The 21,753-nt window shown below is 42.0% G+C and overlaps 2 protein-coding genes across 13 annotated transcripts in view; one reads left to right on the top strand and one right to left on the bottom strand.

The window, feature by feature from the left end:
• Positions 1–2,688: 2,688 nt before the first annotated feature.
• LOC109522326 (parapinopsin-like) lies at positions 2,689–6,431 on the top strand. Its single transcript, XM_019880782.1, has 4 exons — positions 2,689–3,589; positions 3,656–3,984; positions 4,670–4,912; positions 5,304–6,431. Exons 1-4 carry the CDS (start codon positions 3,256–3,258, stop codon positions 5,418–5,420), a joined length of 1,023 nt encoding a protein of 340 aa, XP_019736341.1. The 5' UTR covers positions 2,689–3,255; the 3' UTR covers positions 5,421–6,431.
• The window catches only part of cacna1da (calcium channel, voltage-dependent, L type, alpha 1D subunit, a), a 58,449-nt gene continuing 42,622 nt past the window's right edge, over positions 5,927–21,753 (bottom strand). For 5 of the 12 annotated variants that reach the window (XM_019880767.1, XM_019880769.1, XM_019880770.1 and 2 more), the window contains 17 exons: positions 19,559–19,687; positions 19,401–19,466; positions 19,239–19,330; positions 18,997–19,156; positions 18,499–18,626; positions 18,309–18,405; positions 17,696–17,798; positions 17,504–17,605; positions 15,419–15,552; positions 14,182–14,298; positions 12,481–12,878; positions 10,812–10,838; positions 10,473–10,601; positions 9,966–10,114; positions 9,409–9,515; positions 8,710–9,027; positions 5,927–8,527 (listed from right to left, as the gene is read on the bottom strand). In XM_019880767.1, coding sequence (XP_019736326.1) covers positions 8,222–8,527; positions 8,710–9,027; positions 9,409–9,515; positions 9,966–10,114; positions 10,473–10,601; positions 10,812–10,838; positions 12,481–12,878; positions 14,182–14,298; positions 15,419–15,552; positions 17,504–17,605; positions 17,696–17,798; positions 18,309–18,405; positions 18,499–18,626; positions 18,997–19,156; positions 19,239–19,330; positions 19,401–19,466; positions 19,559–19,687 — 2,562 coding nt within the window. In that variant the 3' untranslated portion in view covers positions 5,927–8,221. Of the gene's footprint in view, positions 8,528–8,709; positions 9,028–9,408; positions 9,516–9,965; positions 10,115–10,472; positions 10,602–10,811; positions 10,839–12,480; positions 12,879–14,181; positions 14,299–15,418; positions 15,553–17,503; positions 17,799–18,308; positions 18,406–18,498; positions 18,627–18,996; positions 19,157–19,238; positions 19,331–19,400; positions 19,467–19,558; positions 19,688–21,753 lie in introns of all 12 variants that reach the window. The other 7 variants (XM_019880760.1, XM_019880765.1, XM_019880764.1 and 4 more) reach the window with 3 other exon arrangements.

Raw genomic sequence — 21,753 nt, 5'->3', positions numbered from 1 at the left:
CTCCTCCTCTTCGCCATTCCCCATCATGGAGGAGGGTGAATGGGGGTGGGGGGGAGAGAGAGAGAGAGAGAGAGAGAGAGAGAGAGAGAGAGAGAGAGAGAGAGAGAGAGCGAAGTGTATTTTTACACTAAAAGACTTCCTGCGAACTAGTGTTTTGCATATTTTATTCAGCATTTTAAAGATAATTATTGTACATATTATTAGGGCAGTATTTTAGCACATCCACCCCCCCCCGGCATATTAACACATGCCAAATACATGCATGTTAGGTTCATTGAAGACTCTCAATTGATGGTTCTCAAACTTTTTTCTTTTTTTTTCGAAGCTCTCCACCTGCCACCATAATTACCAACGTTAAAATAACTTAATAGGTGTGAGTGTTCATCAAAAAGATGGAGGTTTTGCTCCTAAAAATATATAAAATGGCAAATTGCATGCCAATATGGAGCCCCATATACTGTGCAAGCACTGGTACGATAGGGAAAGCGCCTTAACCTGAAGCGGAGGCTTAAGATTTGTTTGAATGAGAGTGCTATTTAACATAGAGGGTCTAAGAGCATTAGTATGCACAATGTCATGCGAGACAAAATCACCGGCGTGCAAAATCATTTCGGCATCATGCAGTTCAAGCCAGGGGGCCAGCTGATTTTTATGCAGCAGGCGTGGAATTGATTCCCCCTCATTGGCCCATTCACAATCACTCAATAAAGAGTCTAGTTTGCCCATGGGATGTACTTGAAAGTTCATGCTGACAGGTTCTTTGAAAAGGGGAAAAAAATGAAGGTATTTGCTTGGTTAATGTAATTATTTAATAACTATTTTTTAAAAGTTATAAATGCAAACTAGAAAATACTTTCCAGAAAAAAAAAATGTAATTATTTAATAACTATTTTTTAAAAGTTATTAATGCGAATAATTCGAAAATACTTTCCAGAAAAAAAACCATTTTGTGTTCTTATCATTAGTATATTAATATTAATAGAATTATTATTATGGGTGTAGGAATTAGCACCAGATGTGACCCTGAATAGAAATAGAGAAGATGGAACGGATGGAAACATGGAGGCTTAATGCTGTTCTTGTTGACTGATTTCTCTTGCTTTGAAAATCAGTGATTTAAAAAAAGAGTGTCCTATTATCTATGGGAGAGTTGGAAGAACTGGATTGCACAAACTGAAGTGCACCGTCATGAAGGTTTCTCAGAGAAGCTTCATAGTACAGTATAACATGATGACAATGAGGTTGCAGATTGTTAAGTGTCTCTGTGACCCCGCCGCCAAAAATAAAAAAATCCACTAATGTCCGTTATGCATATCTTCACTCACTCGAAGAATGAGCTACGCAAGTCGTTCATGTAAACTTGCGCATATTCCCGATCATGAATAATGCCCAATTTTTGGACACCTGACCAGTGACCCCAAGCACCAGCGGCACCACCATCACAAGCAGCCGTGTTTCAACCTGAAGCTTTTATTAGTTGGGTAATTGCGTCGTACATCAAAGTTGTGAGGAGCCCCGAACTGTCTGGAATGTGGCGATAAGGCCCTTAGATCGTTGTGACCTCACAATGCTGACTGCTCGGATGCTTTAATTAAGTGTCCAATAAAGCAGTTCTGTGCCATGAAAGTGAGGGGAGTCCTTAACTCAGACCTGCCGAAGTGTCCTTGAGCAAGTCCTTTTTCAGTCTTACAATCCATTGTAGCAGCTCATACAAAAAGTGACACAACAGGGCAATTTGTTTAGAACGGTCCGCCAAATGAAACAGAAGTATTATAATGGCTGAATTAAATTGCTTTGGGTGCTACATCTCATTAAGTCCTGAGTAAAGTGCTCAGTGCTATGATTTATACGTGTAAACACGACAGTGAATGTTATATGGTCAATGAGAATCAAAGGTGTCGTCATGATTTAACAGCGCGCATCACCGGGACATGAACTCTCAACCCAAACAGTTGTAATCTCCGTCTTGACTTGATTGGACCTAAACCTCTTAGAAGGTTAAACATGGGCCACCTCTGGTCGTGTTAAATCCTGAGGGCTTAACATCACCCTTTCACAATGGAGACGAGGCGAGGGTGGCGAGTTTATACACAGTAGACCACCACCAGAATAGAATAGAAAGCCTTGGTATCCTCATCCAAAAAATAGGGATGCAGCTCCAAGTTTGTGGTTAGAAACAAAACACTCATCATGATTAAACACTTTGCTAACACATGCAAAAATGCAGTGACCAAATTGCAGCGAGTGAAGAAATGTGAACAGGCAGCAGAGGATTCAGGGTATTAAAAAAAACAACAAAAAAACAAAACCGTAAGCACAGCAGATGCTGTCAAAGACATGTAACTACGAAAGTTAATATGTCATAGTTTGGGCTCAGTTCATGTAACGCATCGTGTGTATAAAAAAAAAAAAAAAAAAAAAAATTACCGTAATAATAAATCCACTCCTCAGTGTTTGTGTCAAAAAGGAGAGTTTGGATAGCGAACAACAGGGTTCTAGGAGTGATCCCTGTGGAATTTTATACATTGTGATCCCTATATCTTATAATTACTGATAACATTAGTTAATACAGTGGTGCTTTGAGAGACAAGTGACCAGACTTCAAGAGTCAAATTGTTGTTTGACTGATTTTCTTTTTTTTTTTTTTGCTTTGTCACTATCCATTTTTATGTGTTTTCAAAATTTATATTCCTTGGCTACTAACACAGCTTGAGACATTTTTATTATTATTTTTTACTTGTTTTGAGCTGACTAAGGTCAAGCCTCTCCTTTATCAACTGCACTTAGAAACAGTAATCCATGTCTTTGTTACATCTCCAATGGATTACTGTCACGCAGTGTATTTTGGAGTAAGCCAGTCCTCCCACAAGCGTATCCAGTTGGTCCAAAATTCTGCGGCTTGCCTCCTAACTCGTGCTCAATTTATATTTATATACAGCAATTTGTTACAGCTGTACAGGTAGTTGTTCTTCAAGTGCTTTGTACTGTATTTACAATGGAGTTGAGTTGAGTTAACTCAAGTGCTGTGGCCTTTTCACACCTGCTTAATGTGACTTCTATCCTTTGTGAGTACAAATCAAGCAAAAGGTGAGGGTTCACGGATGATCATTTGGGAGGGGGGGTTAATCCTTTGTTAAATCCAGTTCCTGAGGATTTACTCTGACTCAAGGCATGTAATCTTAGCACTCTCTCACTTAGGCTCAGATATTGAACATCAAGCGGCGAGAGGACCTCGCCGTTGAAAGCTCTGCATCCATGCACCACTCGTTTTTTACTCTCAATTCCTCCCTCTACATGGGCCCGCCGCACGGGGAGCCTCCGCTGTCACGCACGGGCTTCGTCGCGCTCTCTGTGGTGATGGCCCTTTTCACCGGGCCGGCCATCGTTCTCAACGCTACAGTGATTATTGTGTCCCTCATGCACAAGCAGCTGAGGCAACCGCTCAACTACGCTCTGGTGAACATGGCTGCGGCAGACCTGGGCACAGCCATGACCGGGGGGGTTCTGTCTGTCGTCAACAACGCCCAGGGGTACTTCTCCCTGGGAAGAACAGGCTGCGTGATGGAGGGCTTTGCAGTGTCCTTGTTTGGTGAGTGAACACAGTAACATGAGCGGCTTTTAAAACACTGCAAGTTATCACATCTTACTTTTCCAGGCATCACATCATTGTGTACGGTCGCCTTGATCGCTGTGGAGAGGATGTTTGTCATATGTAAACCTTTGGGGCACATGACCTTCCAAAAGAAGCACGCATGTGGGGGCATCGCCTTGTCCTGGTTGTGGTCCCTAACGTGGAATATACCCCCGCTTTTGGGCTGGGGCAGGTACGAGCTGGAAGGCGTCGGGACGTCCTGCGCGCCGGACTGGCACAGTCGAGAACCTCACCATGTGTCCTACATCCTGGTTTATTTCGCCGTGTGCTTTGCGCTTCCTTTCGCCATCATCCTGATATCCTACACTAAATTAATGTGGACGTTGCATCAGGTGGGCTTTTACACAACTAGGCGTGGTAATGCCAAAAAAATGAAAGGACATATAGTCTCTTACACTGACCACAAAGGGTGGGGAATTTCCATCTCTTTACAACATTAAATGTAACCGTTTTGTACATTTTATCGCAAATTTATTCCTGTATTTATGAAAGACAAGCAAACCACTATTTGGTCATGGGCATTCAATCAGTTAGTTTGTCAGTAGGACCTTCGCTTTAATATTAACAAACGTCAGAGGACATAACAGCTAGCTTCTCCCATTCCAATTCAAATAGAGATAAGAGGTGTCACCTCTGAAATGTTTCCTAGTTAGATTAAAAAAAAAACTTCAGCTAACTCCTAGCTGACAACATAATTAGCGAGCTGAAATTAAATTCAGCAACAATGAGAACTGGTGGTGATGATACAGTGTTTGTAAGGCACTATGTGGTCGAAGGTAAATTCCACACATGTAAGCCTCAGGTACCCACAGATACCTAACTTTGTTACTAAATTCATTGTTACTAAATTTCTCAGTGTTCCTATTACGCCTACTAATGAGCGATTTTTTTTTTACTTCGTCGTTTCAAACACAATGCAATTATATATTTTGTCTTTAGTAACAAACACTACGAAGCGCAAACAAAAACCTTACATGACTTTTCTCGATACTCCTTTTCCCACCTTACCTACGCCAGGTATCAAAGTTGACCTGCGTGGAAGACGGTGCAGTGGCTAAAGCAGAGCTGAGAGTGGCGTCCATGGTCATCATCATGGTTCTGACCTTCTTGATAAGTTGGATGCCTTATGCTGGCCTGTCCATGCTGGTGGTGTACAACCCGCATGTGGTGATTAACCCACTGGTAGCAACGGTGCCTGTTTACTTGGCCAAGAGCAGCACAGTATACAATCCCATCATCTACATCTACTGCAACAAACAGGTGAAGAAAAACAGGCACTCTACTAATTGATTCACAGTTCAGTTTATACTCAGAACCGAGAGGGAAAAGGAAAATCCATGAGCTACTCAATGGTGCCATCTAGTGGTCAATAAGTGACGAGCGTAAAACCTTGTGTGATATTGCAAAAATAAATGTACTTCATTGGATATTAACACACAGTAAAAACTACGCAGCAAACAATTTGCTTACTTTGTTGTGCTAACATAGTTGCCATAAATGTGAATAATTCATATTCTAAAGCTGTTCTACCTCCAATTACTGTTTCAGCCCCCCCCCCCCAAAAAAATACAAGTTGTGTTTTTTACAGTGTGTAAACATCCAACTCATTACCATAAACGTAAATCTTATGACACCTTCTTGTTGATTTTAGTTCCGTAGGTATGCAGTGCCTTTCCTGCTGTGTGGTAAGGAGCCGTGGCTGGCTGAAGAGGCATCGGAGGCGGCCACCATGGTGGAGATGACAACCAACAAAGTGTCTCCAGCCTGAAAGCTCCAAAGGGCCTACAATAATCATTCAACAAGCGCTTGCCTGACACCAATACCTCTGTAATTCTGTCAAACATGTGAAGCATGTATACAAAGATTTCCAGAATTGTGTGCATTGTTTAAATTACAGTACTGATGGTGGAGTCAAGCATTTCTTGAAAACCAGGAAAAAAAGAACCATAATTCAGCATAAGTTTATTCAATGATGCTCAATAAAAAAGAAATAACTTAATTGATTGAAATAAAGACAAGGCCCAAATCAAATGAAAAATGCATTGTTATGAAACCCAATGTTATATATTAAAGCATTTGCTACTAAGAGATTGATGCCAACCAAAAAGAAACATTGAAGAGCAAATATCAAGACTTTCAAGTAGAGAACATTACCATGGGTCTTTCCAATAATTTGTACATATTTTACATCTCCTATTTGAATACAGATTTAAGAACATTAATAAAAGTAATTCTATATATAACCATGTGAAGAAAAGTGATAGAAACAGCACGTTTCTCTGTAAACTGGTAATTTAATCCATTGTTTTGTTCACCCAGCAGAGCAACGACGCACCTTAAAAATATTCTTTTGACTCTCTTTCATTCCCAGCATTGTAAGATGAGGTGTGAATGACAAATATAGATTCCACTAAACCATACACAGAGTCACCAAAAAGTACAAAATTGTCTCACCTTAATACACAAATCAGTTTTAGAAAAAGGAGAAACAGAAGCACAATACACTTACGTGTGTAGAGACAAACAGCTATGTGCTAATACTTAAGACTCAACCAAGTTACTATTTACTCTTTTTTTCAGGAATCCCTGACTTGAGGTAAAAGTAAATTCTTTTCATCTTTAGATTAACTCAATGCTTAAAAGTGTTTACAAAATAATGCATATTTTCAGTTCATCAATTGCTACGAATAGGACAATGTGCCAGTTATGTGCATTCCTTTTGTCAGCTGCAAAAGGACGAGAACACATTTATCGTTGTTTTTTTTTTTTTTTTTTTAAACGCACAAACATTTCAAAGAGCCCTTTCAATGTGCACACATCATGGAAAATCTACATTGTCATGACGGTTAAAGTAGCAGACAGAGCACGCACACGCCGACGGAACCAAACACGTACAACAGATCACACGAACCCTAAATGTTCTTGACGCTTAGTTAAACTCGTCATGGCAAAGCCTACTTTAGTTAGCACTGCATCCTGTAATGAAAGTTCACTTGTGTTCATTGTCCATCCAGTTTTGGCCTCTTGCCACGTTGCACGCACATCCACCGTTAACCCTGTTTTAAGACTCCCCAGTGGGACACATTGATACATTGAGACGATGATATGTTGTCACCTTTGCCAAACGAGGTATACTCGACGCCAGGTAGGCAGGGAGGGGGGGGGGAGGGTGTGAGGAAGGGGTGGGGGTCTCTTTTAGTATTGCTTCGCCTCTCAACAGATCACTTCCCAGCCACTTCACCGACTCCTGCCACCAAAGTGGATGCAGCCCTCACACACTCAAGATGAAATTTCACAGAAAGTCTTAAAAGGACCCATCAATCATTCACAAAACCCCCAGCACCAGCTTTGATGGAAAATCATTAAGACCTCCATTATTTTAGCTCTACCATCCATCTTTTTGTCTTCTTTCAGCAGCAAAAAGGCATTTTAATCGGGAGCAACCCTACTAAGGTTTTGAAGAGCAAAGAATAAAAGCAGCATCGATTTCATTAAAAATAAAGACGCAAACAAATGCATTGGCTGCATCTGTTTAGCATGCCAGCACGGGGGATCACGGGGCTCGCCATTTAAAAAAGGCTTTTCACTTTAAACCATACAATGACGACCTCTCTTGTGCAAAGAAGTCAAAACTGCTTGACTTGTGCAGTTAATGTTGCTCACAAAAGCAGAACCTCTTGAAACCGCGACCGCAGGCAAAAAAATAAATTAAAAAAAAAAAAAAAAGTAAAATAAAGGCTGTGTATTAACACAGAACATAAAAGACAAAACAAATGCAGCAAATGGTACATAATCAATGGTGGTCTGATTTTATCGCACATCAGAATGGTCCATATTGCTGATCATTGAAATCATACATAATTACAAAATATAGAATATCTCTTTACAAAGTGTCACGTATTTTATAATACAATTTACAGCACCTCAGCTAGGAAATATTAACCAGGCTATTCTACAATTTCAAATAACCTGCCTACTAGTGCATTTCTCGCAAATGCTTTTTAGTCGCTTCAAAAAGGTTAAACACGTTAGTTCCTGCATAATTCTGTTTGTCGCAACGCTTTGCTGTGTGACTCGGCTGCAGCACGACTACTGTTAGTATCACGGGACAAAGGGATCAAATCAGACTCAAAGGGGGCTGGGGGTCTGGGGGAGGAGATATGCCTTTCTATGCTTGCATTGAAAACTTGCATGATATGCCAAACCTTTAATAAAGTGACTGAGGTAATGACATCGTTCATCTGATTGTCATCACCCGAACACACCAGCTCGAAAGAGCATGGCACGTCCGCGCCACTTATCCTGGATGGTCTCTGCCCGGACCCCCAGCTCAAGCCCTTTGACAGGAAGGAAGGTCAAGATGGCCCCTCGGTGCTCCGCAGGGCTCTGTACTGTGACGTTCTTTGCTGGCAGGGAGAGAAGTTTCCTTTCAAAAAGCTCGGGACTCGTGTGTGTCGCTCTTCTCTATGCCTTTCTCTTCAGACTGAAGGCACTTCTTTTGGTCAGAGCCTATGAATACAATTAGTCTTGTATTTTCACTGATAATAGTCTGCCAAGGGTCCTTTTCTGCTATAAAGTTGTGATGCAAATCATCTCGTCGGCCAGGTCCTCTTCATAGGGAGCTCTGGGTTCCGTCTCGGGTTCGTCGTCGCTGTAACTGGCAACCGGGTCCTGCAGGTCGAAGCCCCCCGCGGTCAGAAGAGGGAACACGTTGACCCCGTTGATAACGGGCGCCATGCCGCCATTCAGCAAGTGGCTGGCCGCGCTTTCCATCTCATCGATCGTCATCTCGCAGGCGTCCGCTATCTCGTGCTTGGTGGCGGCAACAAACTTGGGATCCTTGGCGTACCTCCCGAGGCCCTCTGATATTAAAACCTGCACGTACAACAAAGTCAGGAAAAGAAAAGTTGTTTTGCAAATTGTTACATACAAAGTGTATACTGCGTGTCGTTTAAGCTCCTCCCATGCGGCCCAGTTCGGCTATCTAAGTAGTACTGGGCGATATATCATTTTAATTGAAATGAACTAAAGGAAGATGTAATTTGACAAAAACTTGCCGCTTCAACGAGGCTGGTGGCGCTTCCTCGCTTCTGTTGGTACTGGCTGTGGTACTCGGGTGGCACCTGCAGGTGGATGGGCGAGTATGTCCTCTGCGTGAACTCGGGGTCGTCAGAGTACCAGGAGCTCTTGCGCACCGATACGTGGCTGCTGGCGGTGCTATCCCTGTGTGTGTGGTCTACACGGATGAGGGGGGTGTAGTACGGTGACTGGTCTTTACTGGCTGGGGTGGCAGGGGGCGTGGCCCAGGAGCGAGTGGAGCGCGTTGGGGAGAGGCGGTGGGCTCTGCTGGAGTCCAGGCCTGCTACGGCCATGACCTGCGGGCGAGGAGATTGCCGGTCAATTGCTAAAGCGCCGTCGGCCACAGAACACACTCGCATAGTGTAGGGCCGGCAGACACACATACCGAATGAAAAATCATTGATGCAATAATCTATGATTCTCAGTCTAGAACATTACCTCCAGCTATTTGTTGATCGACTAAACTATTCTTTTTCTAAAACGCCCGAAGATACCACAGATCTCTTCTTCCTATACACATAAATTTTCCAGCTTCATGACTACTCTGTATTAAATATAAAGTGCAAAATGCATGTTAGAAAGAAGGATAAACTGCACTGACTGCTGAATCAGATTTCACACAGGCGTAGCCCTCACTTGACTGTTTGCACTAAAAGGTGACTTTTTTTTCTAGTTACCTGGTGCTGCATAAGGTGCAGTGGTAGGGCAGTACGTTGATGCGGAAGCTCATCCTGGCTACCCTGCCTGCGCAGACACTCAAAGTTGAAAGAGGGCCTCCTGTGACCTGTGCAACACCCATGGACCAGTAAGTGAGTGCATGCAAGCGGTTTAAACATTGCACATACTCAGTTAGAAACCAGGGCTTGTGAAATATTTTTCAGTAAAATGAAATAGGTAGCAAATATGATGTAATTTACATGTTAGGATGGTTTAGCGACATTCAAGGCAAGAGGCATAATTATTACCAGACATGATGCTCCTTCACAATCAAACGGGTGTTCACAATGTAAGATTGCTATGCATTTCTCAATATGTATAGGGTTTGTGATTTTGCAGAATGCAGTGGGGCCTTGAAACACAAGTCGAATTGGTTCATTGAAATAAATAGAAATGCTATTAATCCGTTTCAGCGACCCCCTAAAAAGGGAACCAGTGAATTATAAAAATGTCTTAGTGAGACTTTTCCAGCATCATTATAAAGTATATGAAGACAACTTATGAAGCAGGTCAATACCATGCAAGCCTTCAGGCGTGGCAGGGAGCAAACGTCTTTTTGGGGACCTCCTTGAGTCACAGTAGAGGGGCTGTTCATCATCGTCATAGTAACTGTCAGGATGATGGTACCCTTTGGGAGTCTCATACTCTGTATCGCTGTTCTGGTACCTTGCAACAAATCATATGTACAAAAAATATCATGTTTGATACATTTCTACAAAAGGGACAGAACATGAAATGCAACGGAGCTAAGAAGCACAAATATCATGAATGTGCTGTAAGACATTAGAATGTACGTACTCAATAAACCTTCCAAAGATTTTGAAACTGCTCTCGGAGTAGCACAATTCGACACAAGTTGCACAAAAAAACCAATTCTAACACACATGTTGTTTAATTAACACATCCATATTACTGAGCAGTATTTTCTTTCTAAAGAGAGAATGTTGTAAGATAGCTCTTGTACTAGGTCTCATTCGACTGCATGGATCTAATGTTCAGACCGGTGAACATATTGTTGGCCTACCTGTCCCCGGAGAGCATGCTGTCATCTTCATAAAACTCCTCTCCGCTGAAATACTCGCCAGACAAATGATCTTCATCCAGCTCCTCCTCTCTGCGGATGGTAGGATGCCGTCCATCCCCACCGTGGGACCTGACGGGAATTCCGGGTGCATGGCTTAGAGTCGGCAGGTGTACTAGACTTGTGTCATGCACCGCCATGCAGATGCAAGCCTACAGGTGGTCGCAATGTTTCTAAAACATCATTTAAGCGTGAAAGCGAGCCAGCCAAAAGCCAATCCGAAAGGCGAAAAGCAGCCATTTGCTTGTTACTGCCTGTGCCAAACCTGGAAAAACAACATACCTAACATAGGTCTCATAGTAGCGCCTTCTGTCCAAGACGGCAGAGGGGTGGTCGAGAGAAAGCATTCGAGTTAGGAAGGAGAAAGGGAGAGAACACAGAGAGAAAAAGCAGGAGAAGAGTGATATATACTGTATATCATACAGCTGTTTACTGTATATCATACAGTATATGGAACATATACAGCACTAATATATATGTATGAGGAAGAAAGAGCATGGTGGTGGACATGTACTCCAGTGTGTTTGACAATCCCATTTTTTTTATTCCCAAAATGAGAAAGTGTTTTGGGGAAAAAAAATGGAAATGAAATGAAATTGTCCCACACACTTAATAGGTGCCACTGGGGGAACAAAACAGAGCCCATATTGGTGCCGCACTGGTGGTAATGTGAAATGACGTGTCAGTGCCACAGCATGTTTGTGATCAACTGGGGAATGAATAAAGGTTTGTGAAAAAGGGGGAAGGCTTAATAAGAAGCTGGATTCTGCCCGGATGCCTGAAGACAAATACAGTCATCCGGATTTGTTTTTTTTTTTTTTTTTGCAGCAGCAGAATTCACTTCATCTCGGTTACAACGGTGGAGCTGAATGAAGGTAAGCTTTTTCTTTACTTTAATAAACATACATTTTCAGTGACATAACCAAAACCGATAAATAACCGAATCAATGCCTGTTATTAAAAAGAACTGCAATGCAACTCTCAACTGAAGCTATGACAGTTCATTCCTGTTCATCCTCAGTTAGCGATTTCCGCTTTAAGAGATGTGGTGACCGAACTGGTCGTTAGAATGAATGAACACCTCTCAGAGAAATAAAATGGAGGTGCCCTCGGCACTTTTTACTTTTAGATGGTACTGTTTGTTCTCTCCCACTCTTGACTACCCAAGCAACACACAGTAATGGAGGTTTTGGTTCTTTCTTTAAACAAAGCGCAGTTTGATCAATATTAATGAGAAATAGGGGAAGAATGATTTTGAAAAAGAATCTCTTTTCGATTTTTTTTCCCTTTCAATATTGTGATTCAAGTTTCAATTATTTTTTTCAAGGTCCTCTTCACATGCAGTTTTATTATTCATATTTTTTTGGTCTTTGAGGTTATTCTTAATAAAGGCAAACGAACCATGAATTAACATTATAGAGTTCATTTATCTACCCGAGTCAAGTATCAATCTGGCTCTTGCCAAGTTAAATAACAGCACACATGCTAGTGCAAGGCAGTTGCATGTTCCAGTCCCATTGCATCACTGAATCAACAATTCTCCGTAGGCACAATCAGCGTGTCTAGCTCCATCCTTTTCTACAAATAAAAGACACCTTCAAATAAACGCCTGCTCTTCTCTTCAGTTGAATATACAAATTGAGGCTTCCAGCCATTATGTGATGAACTAATGGACAACTATTAAATTACCAGTAAGTCTGTGAGGACATTATTCACATTGTTTTGGCGGGATATATTTACTCAAATTAAGACTACGGCATACAAATGAACTGATTAATGAGTAATAGCCCCATAATTTCCTACAATATGTTTAAAAGAATGGATCAGTGCCTCTAATAGCTGTCATTTAAAAAAAAAAAGGGGGGGGGTGATGCACATATTCAATAACCATCCGTGACAGACAACACAAGTGCGCAAATGGCTGCTGCAGAAAGGATGCGTGAGTGGGTACCTTTGAGTTTGTGGGGTCCGGGCCTTTTCATAGTCATAGTAGGAGCCGCGATGACCTGGGTAGCCATTGGGAGGGGCGTGTTCATAGTAGCGATGGTGGCCCCCATTGGGTAAACTGGACTTGTTGGCATTGTTGAGGTTGATGTTGGTGGATTTCGGTGACTTGCCGTAGGAGTTGTTGTGGTGGCGGTGGTGGTGATGGTGGTGGTGGTGATGGTGACGGTGGTTGGCGTGGGACATGGCGTTGGCTCGAGAAAGCCGGCCCACCGGTTGTTCCATGTGAGCGTAGTGAGGGGGCGGCTGCACCTGCAGAGGCCGCTGCGTCGCGTTGGTCTGGTGGCCATTGGATCGCCGATGACCTCCGTTCATCAGGTGGTTGCCAAACAGTCCGCCATTACGCTGCCAACGGATACGTACGGTGACGCCTCCGACACTTTCATTACTTAGAATGCAGTTAAGTACCGGTAAGTGTTTGATGTTAAGTCTGATTTCATAATTGATATGAGCAAAATAGGAAGCTGACTTATGGGTGCATGGCTTATGTGGAGAAAATGAAGACATTTTGTCTTGAATTAGAAATGAAGAAAAGAAAAACTCAAAAGAGAACAAAACAATCAATGGATGGGTGTTTTTTTTTTTCTTTCCAGATTGGCTTCACTATAAATTCCCATATAAAAGTATCATTGGCCTATTACATATTATACAGGTGCACTATATGGACAAAAATGTGCGGACACTTGGCAATTACACTGTAAAGAAGTACAAATGTTTTCTTTTGTTTTTTTGCAGCTAGAACAGCTTCAAGGAACCATTCTCAGAGAATTTTTGTACTGTATGCTCATTCAAAAGAACATTTGCGAGGACACTGAGTTGAACCTGAGAGAAGGCCATGGGCACCATAGTTCTAGTTTATTCCAAAGGTGTTTTATAGGTCAGGCCTCTCATGTACACAGGTGCACAACCATGCCGGAACAGAAAACTGTTCCTCGGCAAGTTGAAAACAGAATTGTCCAAAAACATCTGGTTCTAGCATCTTAAAGCCCCAAGTGGCTAGAATAAATGCCACTTTGCACACTGCAACGTGAAATGCTACCTACAGGTTAGCTTGCAAGGTAACATGCTTGCGGGGGCCCTCCTGGCTGGTGGACAGGTGGTGGGTTTGTCCTTTGCGCAAACTCTTCACTTGGGAATTTAAATTAACACTGAGCTGTTTTGTAAATGGTGGCTTCTAAGGAATACACATTTTCAGGGTGTAGGGATAGCTAGCTAGCTAACGCTGTAGATGTAGAGGCCTAAAAATAGTAATAAGAAGTAACTCGCAATTGCGCCGGATAACTAATGATGTAAACAATGGCACTTAAGTTCTTATTTAGTGGGAGAGGAGGGACTCATGGCTACATGCTACACTGGTGTTAGCTGAGACCCCTCCAAAAATGAGGAAAACTGAAATAGCGGAAAACATTTAAACGCTACACCACCATAATTCAGTACTAACAACTGCATTTTCAGTCTTTGCAAATTTTCAGCAAACAGTTTCAAACATGTATAATATATTTAGAAACAAATTTCATTTTGCAGGGCTTTAAATGCACTCATTAATTGATTGATTGAACTGTGTGTCTCACATTTTACATCCATATAGTGAAAAGTGGCATGTCATGTCACAAACATCATCCCTGTCAGGTAAAATCAAATCAGTTACCCTATATATTTCCTCGTCTTCCTCTGGTATAAAGTCTACTAGTTCATCATCTTGCAGGTCACATGATATCGCTCGGCGAATTTCGGGGCCAATATCATGGAGAGTGCGGAGCCCAGCCTGTAACCATGACAATAAAAGGGCTCAGCACTGCTGCGGAGGACTTTGAGAAAGGAAAATGGGACGTCTTACAGCCACAACCGCACACACACGCCTGCTTGAGTTTGTGACACCTGACATTGACGGCGCAGACAGACGGACATGCACAGACAGACAGATGTGCGCAGCTGAATGTCACCTGCTCTCGATGTGTCGCTAAAGAATTCGGGCTCTATTCTGTACATGAACACAGCACTTACATGTCAGAAAAAACCCAAACAAAACTATAACTGTCCTGATTCGATCACAATGTTTTTTTCTTCTTCTTTTTTTTACAATTTCTTCATTATTTAAGGTCATAAAGCTGCAAAATAATACTGTGGCACAAAGTCGCTTAATTTTATATTACCGGTACATGATATTTTGTTTGCCATTTGTGTGGTGAAGCGAAAGCGAAATATCTAAAATATTTCTCTTATTATTTTCTCTTATTTCAGACAGGATACTTACATGTAATTTGTTTGCATCATTATTTTGTGATTCACCCCCGATGTGCTATAAAAAGATTTGTTTACTTGGTTTGACCCACTGCTACACGAGACTTATAGCCATGTAAAAAGTTATCACCTTGGAAGACTTTGATTCAAATTAATCAATTCTGGAATGATTTCTTTTTCTGATGCAGTGCCATGTTATCAGATTGGGATTTGACATTGGCAGATATTTAAAACTACAAAAATGTGATTATTATTGCGGTTGCTTCTATAGAATCTCACCGGAATGTGCAGGTGTAAAATTGTGACCAGAAAACAAGCTGTGGAGGTGAATTTCATGAACGGTGCTGCACAGATATCACGTGAGACGATGGAGCACGCTTAACATCAACATGTGTGACATTGAAAGAAACCGGGACAAAAATTCGAGCTCCACGCCACATAAGTAACAGAACATATCCATACTGTACAGCGAGATGAACGTCCTGCTGGATCACAAACCATAACATTAGCACACTTGATGAAATTTTGAATGAAATGCACACAAACACGTTCTACACACAACATTAGAGTGCTTTTAAAATGCGTTGACACGTGTCTGGCTTCGCTCACACACCGAATCCCAACTGGACCTGGCAGAGACTCACCTGCAGTGCAATGGCTGTGCTGTTCTGGGAGGGGTGTGCACCCACCAGGCCTTCCTCTTTACGTTTCTTGAATTTCCTAAAGTAGTCCTGTATCAGGAAGGTGGCATAGAACTTCCCCACGGTTACCTCATCATCTGAGTGAACAGACCACACAAATGCTTCCTGGGTCAGCTGGTCGGCACATACAAAACCACATGCGGAGGGAGGGGGGGAGTGAGCGAGAGAAAGACCAAGAGAGAGAGAGAGAGAAAGAGCAAGAGAGAAAGAGAAAGAGAGAGAGAGAGAGAGAGAGAGAGAGAGAGAGAGAGAGAGAGAGAGAGAAAAACTCTACTCCACTCGTTATTTTTGCTTCAGCACCACAGAACTGCAGAGAAGCTCTTTAGGACCAATTGATAGGCATCTATTTTGACGGTCTAGATGCATCTTCATCAATCGAAATTCATATTTAAAAAAATAAGAAGAAAATAATGGATGATTTAGTATCTGGTTGAGATTAGGTAAGTGGATTTGTGCAGCTCAAGAGCTGTTAATGATCCAAGTGGTCTCCACAGTGATTCAAAATTCACTCCCAATTTTATGATTAAAATTTAGAAAAAATAAGAAAACTAGTAAATGCTTTGTCTTAATTCGGAAAATGAATAAATTGTCTCTTTAGGAGAGATTATATGCCAATTATTAAAGCGGTCATGATATAATACTGACATAGTGTTTCTCTTGGCTGCACAACTTCTAGTTGGACATTTAATCAGATTTCTGAATGTCAATTTGTCCAGAATCAATAGTGGTGGCCAATATAACTTTAAACTGCATTAGGAATATGACTTTTTTTTTTTTTTTAACCAACCAGATTTCAAATTCGACCTCGCAGTCAGTCAGAGCAAGCCAAATGGGACGGGCAAAACATGACTGTAGGGATCACACATGAAAACAGTTTAGCAATCAGCATCTCTGGTGAGTATGATGTATTTTATTGAATTGTTTTCAATCGGTTATTTAAAATTTGATTGAGAAGTGCACCAAATAACATACATGGCAAGTTGCAAGCTGCTATATTGTGTTTTTGTGTCGTATGGATGGTTTCTATGATCAAATGGCAGTTCAACATCACTGGAACAAAGTACAACTTATTAACTTAATGATTCATTGAATGCTCTAAAGTTAGAGTCAAAACTCAGCATTGGGGGACAGTGGAGGTCGAAATTACGTGACTATTTTTTACATTTAATTTGTTAGTGAAAGTGAAATTAAATTTGGATATTTAGACTTGGATTATGTTTTGTTTGATGACTAATGCTCAAGAGAATGTATGCACACATGAAAAAGGGTTCCAATGTCTTTTAGTGGGCAAGAATGCGGGAGAATCATTGTGAAGCAGGGGTCTGGATCACTTTAAGCAAGCGCGCTGGGGACAGAGTTCAGAGAGAGAGAGAGAAAGAGAGGCAACTCTAGTTCCATGCCACCACCCTAAAACAGAACTGCTTCAGAATATTCTGAAGTGCTTCAGAGATTTGGACACAAACAGAGATATAAGTGAGTGAAGAGAAACAGAGGGAGACACAGAAAAATCAGGAGTGCCTGAAAGCCCGACATCAGTAGCCTCCGTCAGGATCTGAGACAGGAAAAGAGTGAGTTGAAAACACACGGACAGCAAACCAGGAGAAGATGGGCAGCGACGCCATGATACGTGAAAGACCCTTTGAGAGAGAGTCTGCGTGTGTGGGCACGTGCACACATGAGGTGGTGCTCAAGCACCGAACAATTAACTAATAATGGGAGGGAAAAGTTTTCAATGATTTCCAATGAAAACCTGCCGTTTTGAACAGAGGTGGGTCGGCTTTTTAGATGTACTCTAGCTTCCCTTCACCTCCTTTGGTAATAGTTGCATTGCTGACTGCGTTGACTGTCTTCAGAGTAATAAATACACCAGTAGCACTCACAAAACTGTTTTATGTTCATTGCATGAATAATCTGGGCAGCGGGTGCTTGAGCACCTTCCCTCAAAAAATGCGGGTGCACGTGCCTGCGCATGTGTGAGTCGGAAGGAGAGTTTTCCTGCCAGAAGGAAGTAAGGTGAGTGTGACTGACCACCAGCAGGTGGCACCACTTGATCCAGTAGCTTCATGCTGGTTCTCTTCCAGATTTTTTTGATGACAGCTCGAAGCTCCTCGTTGGCCTGCTCCAGATTACCTGCACCGAGACAACCCATTTCTTGAGACATATGATCACGGGTTGCAATAATAACAATTGGCCATTCGTCCACGAAGCGTTGATTTTCACCTTCAGTTTTGATCTTGAGGGCTGTTCGCACCAGTGCAAAAAGAGTCGCATTAAACATCACCGTGCCATCGCTGTTGAGAGGCATATTCATGGCCACCAGTCTCTGAAAGAGGAGACAAGGCAAGAGATTGAACATAAAGGTTGTATATGTCAGCGCTTGATAATCAAACGGTCACCACATTCGGTACATCTGCTAAAGTCTACAGTGAACAGACAAAACGTGATCCAAAAATTCTGTTTTCATAGTTAATAACTCAGTTTTCAGTGACAGCACAAAATGGATGAATGTCTCGCAGTTCTGAGACTCTGCATTCATGGTCGCTGTGCTTACGTGTGTTTGTCTGAGTACCCCCCCCCCCACCCCCCATTCCATAAACATGCATGTTAAGTTAATTGGAGACTCTCAATTGTCCGTAGGTGTGAAAATGTGTAATTTTGTTTTCGGGTATACAGTCATATCATTGCAACCGGTCCAAGGCGTAACGCTGACCCAAAGTCACTCGTAACACTGATTAGCATAGAAAATGGATGGCTGGAGTTGCGTTAGGTGCAGTTGTACGTAATGTTGTGGCCTCTTTGAAGCGCGACAATAAAAAGAGAAGTAAAAGGAGACCTTGCAAGCCACTCGATGAGGACACAGTTTACCAAAGCCCAGAGGAGGCTGGATTCGTCGCAGAAGTGTTACCACATCCAGATGTTTAATTCGTCCCCTGGATGCACAGAAAATGCGGTATAAATGACAGAGGAAAAAAAATTGCTGCAAACAGAAATGGATGTCGTATTATTATTAACCAAAATCATACTTGGCCTCCGGGTCATACTCCGACCAAATTCTCTTGAATTCATCCAAGTGGTGTGGACCAAGAATGGACCAATCCCGTGTTAAATAGTCAAAGTTGTCCATGATGACGGCCACAAACAAATTAATAATCTGAAGAATACAAAAAAAAAAAAAAAAAAGATGTGAAGCCAGAAATATAGAGAAGACATTCAGTCATTTGAATGTAGAAATAGAATAGCTCTTTTCATTCAAAACCAGAATCAACAAGTATAGATAAGGGCATCTAAAATTTGTCATACAATAAAGGGGAAGCGCTAGAAAATTAAGCGAAGAGGACTGCTGGGGAATAAGAAAAAAAAATAAGAATACAGAGGCCAGTACTTCAGTAGCCTTATTGTTCTCATGGAAACTATCAATAGTGTGTTCAGTCAAGCAGATCGAGTCCAATGGAAAAGAGGCCAAAGGATACTAAAATGAATCAATGAAATAACAGTTTCATATGCAGTTCAGGTCTATATACCAAAAATGCGCAGAGCATGTAGAAGGTGATGAAGTAAACGATTGCAAATCCACTGCCACATGTCATCTCCTCCCCGGGGTTGTAGTCCGACTCGGGGTCACACAACTTTCCTGGCATGCAGGCCAACATAATCTCTTGCCACGCCTCTCCAGTGGCACATCTGGGCAAACAATATCAATGACATTGCAATCAATATTTGACTTTTTTTTGGGGGGTCAGAATGTTGATAAAATCTTACACACCTGAAGAGGAGGAGCACGGCCTGAGGGAAGGTCTGGAAGTTATTGTTTCTGTTGATGTGCGTGCCATCCACCATTGCAATTTTCCCAAAGACCTAATTTAGAGGGTCCATTAATGTGAGAAGGAAAAAAAATATGGCCGTGGTATCATGTTTTGGAACCAACCTGCATTCCAATGACAGCATAGATGAAGAAAAGCATCGCTATCAGAAGAGCGACGTATGGCAGAGCCTAGAAGATATACAAAGAGAGTAAAAACATGAGGACAACATGAGAACAAAAGAATTTTTTTCACTTCTGTTGTTGCTTATCCAAGACTTCACCTGGAAGGATTTGATGAAGGTCCAAAGAAGAGTGCGGATGCCCTCCCCTCTGCTGAGCAGCTTGACGAGCCGCATGACTCGAAAGAGACGGAAGAAGGTGATGGAGATACGGGCGCTGTCCTCCGTGTTCTGGGGGTGAAAAAAAAAGCATTCCAAAAGTCAGAGGCGGGCGTGGCCGCAGCACAGGACGCAGGAAACCTGGGCGGGATGAGAAGTTGTGAACTCCGGTCCAGAAACATCTGGGCTGGGAGAGCAGCACCGCATGTCGAAATGGCAATTTGAAAGAAATCTTGATATGGCCACATTTCCACCAAACGGTACAGCTCTGTTAAACATTAGTTTGATTTCATTCCTTCATTCAGTTTGGGGGAGGGGCTATTGTCAAAGGTACCAATGTAACGAACCGGTAGCGTAAGATTTTGTGATAGCAACAGTTGGGTGGTACAGTATTGTAGTTGGAGGGTGGAGCTACAATCTCAACTGACTCTTGGTCAACAGCGAGCTAAAAGCATCGAAGCACACGAATGTCTCTTACTACCTTATGCTAACGTAGTAGCAAAATCCTAATTCCGTTCAATATTTGTATCATAAACACTTTGAGGCTTCGAATATGAAATCATCAAATGAATACGGTTAGTACGTTGGTAAGTTAGCCTGACTTTTTGTGCCGTGTAATGATGGATTCAGTGCATTTGTCAACTCAAATTGTGGTTACAATAAATGAATAAATAAACAAATCTTTTTACAACATGCGGCAAATTTTGTCAAGAAGATGAAATGAATTTTTGTTACTTTTTTAGTACACTACTGATTTTCTTGTGTTTGTTAAATTAGTTGCAATGCTTAGCTACCATGTCATGCTATTTATATCAGCGTATTGGAACATTTATGAAAGCTAAGGCACATAATTTATACTTTATTTGAAAAATCTAACAGCACACAAGCCCGCGAAAAAAATTCACAAAAAAGTATTTACTGTATTCTGAAATAATTATTGTCTTGTATCAATTGATTCACAAATGTACTTACACGTCATGAAATCTCGGACGGTTTAGTTAAAAGCAAAATTCAGTTATGGTATGAAGTATGAATGTTGACAAGTGGAAGATCATTTAATTGGTTACTATACAACTGATGCAGTTACATACAAACACAAGACAGATCTGGTTAGAAAATATTTCACGAAAAATTGAACTGTACCGCTTCATGAAAATGTGGCCAAATTTCGGATTTGGTGGAAAAACCGCGGAACTGCGCCTCATATGTTTCTGTCGACCCGGGTCCAAAGCATTGTCGGCAGTGGTGTCACTGCAGTGACCTACAAGGAGAAGAAGCAAGGAGGCAGGCATGCTGGAGAAAACCTTGCCATACTTGACAGGACAATTCTGCACAAGCATGGCACCCTCACTCCAGAGTCACTGCATGCAGAGTCACAGTGGGACCAACCCGAAAACGGGTCGGCCAGGAGGTTGCTAGGTCAGGACTGGGTGACCTTATCCCAGGAATGGGGAATGGGGGGGGGGGGTCATCCATGAGTAACTACCTCACATTGGTGCAGGGCAGAAACCATGTAAGAAGTGTCAACACTACAAACGTGAGAAGCTGGTACATGAAACCAGCTGTCACCAAAAAAAAAAAAAAAAAGGGGGGGGGGGGCGCACGCGGCGCCACGTTTGAGTGACACACGCTCCTTGTAGAAAGAACTATTTCCAAAACAACTACTTTAAAGGATACATGAGCAAAACAAACAAGAGGAGAGGAAATCAAAATACAGGAAAGGAAAACCTTTGTATGAAAAGAGAAAACTGAATTCAGATAAGAACTGAAACGTAAGAACCAAATGTATGCAAAGGCCCTAAGGAGAAGGGGCTGGAGATGTCGCATCTTACCCCCAGTTCATCCACCTGAGGAGTCTCTGTTGGCTTTAAAATCAAAGACCTGTATTAATGACTTCATCAAAACCTTAAGGTCCCTTACACATTGACCTAGTAAACACTTACCACATGTACACAATGATTGAATACTTTTATGCTTTACATGACAGAGACAGAACAGAGTCACCACTGGCCTCGCACACGGCGTGTCGACTGACAGGACTAAGAGGAGAGGGCGGACAACATTGCGGATGCACAATGTAAGACTGGCACACCACAGGTTAATATTCTAGGGGGGGGGGGGGTCTGAGTTGGAAGCAG

This window comes from Hippocampus comes, unplaced genomic scaffold (assembly GCF_001891065.2).
Source record: "Hippocampus comes isolate QL1 unplaced genomic scaffold, H_comes_QL1_v1.1 scaffold68, whole genome shotgun sequence".
Lineage (NCBI taxonomy): Eukaryota > Metazoa > Chordata > Actinopteri > Syngnathiformes > Syngnathidae > Hippocampus > Hippocampus comes.
Note: the sequence above shows the minus strand (reverse complement) of the source record. Positions and strands in the feature narration are given on the sequence as shown.

Bases quoted from the DNA above. Each gene is read 5' to 3' on its own strand.
- LOC109522326 (XM_019880782.1), top strand. From the start codon at position 3,256: ATGCACCACTCGTTTTTTACTCTCAATTCCTCCCTCTACATGGGCCCG. The intron at 3,590-3,655 runs GTGAGTGAACAC...TTACTTTTCCAG, and splicing joins CTTTGCAGTGTCCTTGTTTG to GCATCACATCATTGTGTACG. The intron at 4,913-5,303 runs GTGAAGAAAAAC...TGTTGATTTTAG, and splicing joins ACATCTACTGCAACAAACAG to TTCCGTAGGTATGCAGTGCC.